The sequence below is a fragment of the Sprattus sprattus genome, assembly GCF_963457725.1.
Source record: "Sprattus sprattus genome assembly, chromosome: 6".
Taxonomy (NCBI): Eukaryota; Metazoa; Chordata; class Actinopteri; order Clupeiformes; family Clupeidae; genus Sprattus; species Sprattus sprattus.
In genome coordinates, this window is record NC_137925.1 from 30795309 (window position 1) to 30802081 (window position 6773).

A 6773-nucleotide genomic window follows, 5' to 3' on the forward strand; every position below is an offset into this window, starting at 1 on the left:
TGTATCTTGTTATAACACCAATGTATTTGCCTAAATAGATATAAAACATGTCACTATAGAACATTTGAACAACATGAACAACAATTATTTTATATGCCACATTGACATATTTTCAGGTTACTTCAATAAACAAACATGGCATGGAAGGTCAAGAGTTACTGTGCCAAACTTGATAACTACAAAGCTATTACGAGAAATAACAACACAAATGCAAGTATAGAAATATATTATCATTTATTTTGGTTGATCAAGATAAAAAACAAAAGAACTATGAAACAGAAGTGATAGCATTGTATAAAATAATTTGTATCGCAATCTAAATGCGGGAAAAACGAATCCATGAATGACACGTCATTCCACGTGGACCCTAAACACTGGAAACACATTGGTTATTTTCAAGAAAACGTCAAATAACTTCCAATAACCCCTTCCAAATAATAATATAATGTTGAAACGTTTAGTATTACTAAAAATATATGTATATATATTGATGGCGAAATTGTAATGTAAGGATAAACAGTGTGTCGTTCAGGAGTCAACATAAGACGCATCTCACCTCAATTCTTGATCAGATCACAATCATTCATTGACAGATTGTCAAGTTCTTACTCTTCTCCACTGCTCATCCTACCAGTTGAACTATCTGCATCTATCTGTTATCCTCTTCATTGTCTGTTTGTAAACAAAGCTGAACCGCTTGATCGAGCGTATACACTTTGCTTGAAAACGCCATGTTTGAAATGAAGCCCCCCCCGATAAAACCTCTCTAAACCAATGGTATTAGAGATTGGGTACTATAATAAAATACTACATTGTGATTGGACAACTGTAAACAACATTTTCAGTACCATGGGAATGAAGATTGAGTGAAATAGAACAAGAATGTAACCAAATACGTGACCAGTCATGAGTGACCGAAATTTAAAGGGACCGTCACCAAGGAGTTAAACACGTAATCAAAAAGAAATTGACCAACTTATTTAACACATTGGTACATTCAAACATACAATCCACCCTGACCAAACGGGTTTCATTTCATATAGTTTCCCCTTATAAAATAATGCTATAATTCTGTATATATACTGTCGGTCTTTCATCTCAAGTATCTATTTATAGCTATTTCTGTGTTATGATGCACTCTTGATGGCAGCTCAATACTATGTTGTTTGTCATTCTAGAGGTCTAGTCTATGTCAGACAACACCTTGACCGGATGGTAGAGGCTGGAGCAAGTTGGACAACATTCATCAGATGAAGAATTTTTATTTTCCTCAATGAAGGTCAGAAGGGTACCTAGCCTGTGTCTCAGTCAATATGGATCTAGTGAACTCCTTTCAGAATAGAAAACTCTCCCTGAAACTCAATACTGGCCTACCTGCCTCAGCCTACCTGCCGCTCACCTTGAAAATCAGCTGCTGCTCAAACTCAACAAGAAGGTTGTAGACTAATGCTCTAAAGGTGGACACAAGTAAAGTAACCAAAGTTTAAATATACAGTGGGGCAGCGGCATTGTTTTTATCTGTCATGTGGTTCATGTCTTGACATCCTTGTCCTCCTAAAAGTTCTTAAATGTGGTGTTGACATGTTTAATGTCATTGCACTTATATTTCTAAAGATTCTCCTTTAATTAAAAATAATTAGTTTTTGTATTGGATATATGACCCCTTGTCCTTTTTTGCACTATATAGAAACGGCCCGATCAAGTTGTTGAAAGTAACTAAGTAACTTTTACTTAAAGTACATTTTAAATGAAGTACTTTTTACTTTTACTTGAGTAGATTTTTGGATGGGTAGTTTGACTTGTACTTAAGTACAATTTCATCAAAGTAATTGTACTTGTACTTGAGTACAACATTTCAGAACTTCTTACACCTCTGGTGAAAAGACTTTGATGCCCTTTGCCACAACGTACTTATGTGAGAGTGAGAGTAACATTTGGACTTCCCCTTTTTTTCAGTATCTGCAAATTAGAAATTCAGTCAGGCAATCTCTACCTCACTATAATGCCCAACCAAAACCACTCTCATGACTTTTGACTAGAATCCCCACCTCCCAATATTTGATTTCATAGTTTGTTGGTCTTTTTTAACGGACAAACTCAAAACAGTTTAAAGCTGTCCATTGGCTTCACTTTTACAAGACCAAACTCTACAAGATCTTTCATTCTGTCTTTGCTACCTGTGATAACTGCAAGTTGAGTGACAGGGTCCTGTGGGCTTGCCCTAAGCTTAAGAGTTTTTGGGATAACATTTTTCATTTGTAAAGCATCATATACAATAGACAGCTAATCCCTGACAGTCTCTCTGTGATATTGGGTTGCTTTAACCACTTGTTGAGACTCCCTCCAGCATTACAATAAGCCCTCATGTTTAGTCACTGTACTTCATCTCTGCCCCCCTGAGATTTCCGCCCCTGCATGTGAATATCCCACTGTGTGTGACAGATGCGGCCAGCCCACGAGCTGATATAAGCTTGGTGATGGAGGTGGAAAAGACTGTGCAGGAGAGGTTGTTGCCGTTTCAAACGATGCAAATATATTTATTTACCATCCAGGTTGAAGGAATTGGCAATGGCAGGGGTCATCATAATAACAAAACAAAACAAGATTAAATATCAAAATGTTGTGTAACAGCATTGCATAAAGAAATACCTCTGCCTCGCACCAGGAGAGCTATCCTCCTCTCTCCACCGACCAAAGGGGAACTGAGCTACCCTCCTATGAAGGCCTTCCTATTACAGCAAATTGGCCTAATAGGGCTGAACCATGAACATAGGGTACAATATATACCGTGCTTCCCTATGAACAAAATAAATCCATTCATTAATACAATAGCCAATATCCCTGGAATGCTACATAATGAAAATGTAGGTCAAAGTACCCCTGTAACAAAATGCCCCGCCCCTCCCCCACGCGGATTCTGAGATCGATTGGAGGATAGAGGACTAAAAAAGTCAGAGAAAGCTGTCATAAAAAAAGTGTGAATTGATGGACAGTGTAATGGAAAAAAGAAAGTAAAGAAGAGTGAACAAGAGTAGATGAAGAAAGAGTGAACAAGAGTGGCTATGGATGAAGACAAAGTGAAGAGGGAAAAGATTGAAAGGAGAGAAACTAGACTGAACCAAAGGGATGTGATGAAGACAGAGTGAAGAGGGAAAAGATTGAAAGGAGAGAAACTAGACTGAACCAAAGGGATGTGATAAAGAGTAGATTGAGATGGATGGAAAAAATAAAGAAAGATACATTTTTTTTTAAAATCATTTTTACCTTATTCTTTTACAGTATGAAAGGTGTCCCTCAATATTCCTAGTGAATAATTTGTCTTTTCAAGTAGGACAGGGATTAAAATACTTCTGATGTCTAGTAACTTTTAATCAAATAAAATAGTGTTTACTAAAAAAGTATAGTAAATAATTATCACTTTCAGGGGAGGCTGAATACTACACCTGAGGTGCTGTGCCTAGATATAAATCAAGTTTCAAACTTTCCTGTGGTGATGCTGATAGATTTGGGATTTTTAAATAGGTTACAACCTGGGCTGAGTAATACACCAAAAAATACATAACTAGGAGTTATCTCCTTCAAAGAAAAATGCTATACCCATGAAGCACATAATTTTCAGAGAAAACACACAAATCAGGTCTCTGTGATTAACTACCTTTTTCTTCCTGTAAAATATTTCATACATATATATATCAGCATATACGCCTACATGCATCACATTATATTATTGGATGTGTATGTCAGCTCAGCATGTAGGAGGAAAAGACTTTCAGATTGACAAAACAATATGAAACTACAAAAACGAGCCTAACGAGAAGTACTTTTGCTTTTTTACATGTAGGCACTTTACTTATAGATGCTCTCTGAAAGTGAATGAACGGTGTTTGTGTGTGTAAATAGACTCTTCTGCTCTGAGAGTGATGCAAATATTATATCCTGGTTTATTATTTTTAGATTTTCATTGGAATGTCTGACATTCTGAACATTTCCTGTGGAAAGTTTCCCTCTGGATAGGGGGTATAAACTACCCAGAGGCCTACTGAGTATTTGTGTGTTTTTATTTTAGTTTTATTTTAGCTACTTTTCGCCTGTTTTGTGTATAACTCAATTATGGACCAAAATACTGTAGAGTAGGAAAGTCTGAAAAGTTCATTTAACCATCAGTTCTCTTCTAACAGCTGAAGTCTGTCCTCTCCATACCGTGGGCTGCTGTGTCCTGTCTCAATGGCCTCGCAGTCATCCGTGTAATACACAAGATCCTTTGTGGGAAACAGAACGTTTAAGATACAAAACAATCCAAGCACACAAATAGCATAATTTGGATTGAAAAAGCAAAACAGACTTACACGGAAGCAAACTCTGTTGATGATTGTATACAAGTTCAGGACTTTTCGCTGCAGATACATTACTCTGGGACGCGCTCTGCAATAAGGTGTAGGTAGGTTTTCCACGACATAAAGAAAGTCTCGAAGTTTCGGCATGATGCAGGAATTCTGTGGACGTATTGCAATATAAAAACTTAGCTTGTGGCTACCCATGCAGTGTAGTGAAAAACGATTTGCACAATTTTGCCCTGGCCTCCATAAGGTAAGCTATGACAGTTAAACGGAAAGCTTCGATTAACGTGCACAAAATGCTTAGCCTTTAAGTCCAGTCTACTTACGTGCACGTCTAGAAACATCTTGGGCAACACCTCGGCGCAGTCTTTCTGCGAGGATAAGCGCACTGTCAAGCTACACAATGTTGAGGTGATTATCAAATATGTTGAAGTGAAAGGAAAACAAATGCAAAATGACTCACCGTGCGGTGATGTTTATGTAATTTGTCTAATATTTCCATTATTTCCTTACTTAGTCCTAACACCCTCGAATAACATGTAGGCGGAGCACATACAGCTATCCATACATATGTGACGGCGACAATCAACGTTACAAGGCCGACTTTCATTATGTTTTGAGCTTTTCTGAGATGATGCAGGCTACACTGCAAGTTCGAAGACTCCACCCGGTCGCTATACCCCACAGTGCAGCTCAAGCAGAGAGTTTGGGAGCATGAGGAAAATTACTGTGACGTCAAGAGAAAGTTTTGTTGTCTGCGACAGAGGAGTGTTCATAAATTGGGAGTGTATGGAATTTTTTAAGTTTATAAATGTACGAACAGTAGTCCTATTTGGCGTTTTTGATGACTAAATATTCTTTAGGTGTGATAGGACTTGATGAAGTTGTTGCAATGTTGCTATGTTGTGCTGTGTAGCTATAGTGGTTCAGTTTAATCAAATCCTTTACTCTTTATATAGCCTACTAATGGATCAAGCAAATTCATTTTGTATTTAGTTGCTCTGTGTGGAACAGTGACATGCCTGAGGTTCGTAGCTGGTGAGGCACAGCAACCGAAAGTGATTGCGTCATTTTGAGCTGTAGTTGTTTAAAAAAATGTATATATGTCTATGGTTTTAAAATTGTCATCTGAAAACGTTACGTTTTATTGTCTAATACCATTATTTTTAAACACTCGTTTTTTTTATTGTATTATGATGAGTTATTAATAAGATATTAATAGTTACAAGCTAGAGTATGTAGCCCTCCACCAATGATATGGCTCATTTCATTTTGTCTGGATAAAATATAACTACGGTGGTGGGATGCTAATTTAAATGACCATTTACCCAACTCGGACACAGTTTTGAAAAAACAATTACATATTTATTTTCACAACATATTAACAAGCAAACAGTTAAACACTGCATTCATTGCACACAATACCAACATGTTCTACTGGCCAGTATAATTTTTAGTTGGTGCACTTTCGTTGGAGCTCGTAAATTAAAACAAAAGTAATCCACTCACGACTTCCCTGTTCAGTGGAAATAGGTTGTCCTCTTCTCCCGCGATCATCCTATAGCGAATGCAGTCAGTGATTAGTTTAGCTCACCTATACCTCGTTTCCACCGGGGCCGGGCCGGTGCCGGAGCTGCTCCCTGGACTTGCTGGGCCCAAATCGGGCACCAACTACGTCACAGAGGTGGGCGGAGTTAACCCACCAGAAAAAGAAATTTCCGCCACCATTTTTTTTTAGCCGTCAACCAAGATGATGAGTGAAAACGATGAAAACATATATGGAAAATCGACCCAGTAGTGGACCATGGATTAAATAAATACCTCGATAGCAATTTAGCCATCAACAGAAATGCAAGACAAAATTGAAAAGTCAGTAAGGAAAGCTAAAATATATGAGGAAATACGAGAGAGTCGGAGATAACAGGGTTCAAAAGGACAACAGACCTAATAACAAACACATTAAAACTAATAAAGAAAGCTTTCATCCATCAAAATGTGTTGGTTTGTCTGCCTTGTATACACTAAGGGCCTGATTTACTAATATGCGAGCGCTTCTTAATCTGCGTTCGCAAATTAACGCACGGTGTTTTTGCGCATTTTACTTGGTATTTATCAAGCCAGATCTGCGCTGGGCAAACTGTGCTTACTCCGCCCTTTAAAGAGCCTGATTTACTAAGATTGATTTGCGAACGCATCTTTGCCAGGCGCACATTAACGCACGGTGATTCCCCGCATTTTCCGTGATATTTATCAAGCCAGATACGCGCTGGGCAATCATTATTTAGCGCACCGTTAAAAGACTGGAGAACTTGCCAGCAAGTTACTGCCACCATGGAGATTCGAGGAAGAAAAAACTAAGGTTCAGCGAATAGATAGCGAATAGATAGCGAGATAGATATATTGGTTCACGTTCGCTCAATCACTGAACCTGATTCA

General features: G+C 38.0%; 1 protein-coding gene across 1 annotated transcript; it reads right to left on the reverse strand.

Annotated features, from left to right (window-relative positions):
- Nucleotides 1-1956: 1956 nt before the first annotated feature.
- LOC308366694 (cytokine-like protein 1) lies at nt 1957-4996 on the reverse strand. Its single transcript, XM_080840424.1, has 4 exons — nt 4801-4996; nt 4664-4708; nt 4347-4493; nt 1957-4259 (listed from the first exon to the last, which is right to left on the reverse strand). The coding sequence occupies exons 1-4, from the start codon at nt 4945-4947 to the stop codon at nt 4161-4163; spliced, it is 438 nt and encodes a 145-aa protein (XP_080696550.1). The 5' UTR covers nt 4948-4996; the 3' UTR covers nt 1957-4160.
- Nucleotides 4997-6773: the final 1777 nt, after the last annotated feature.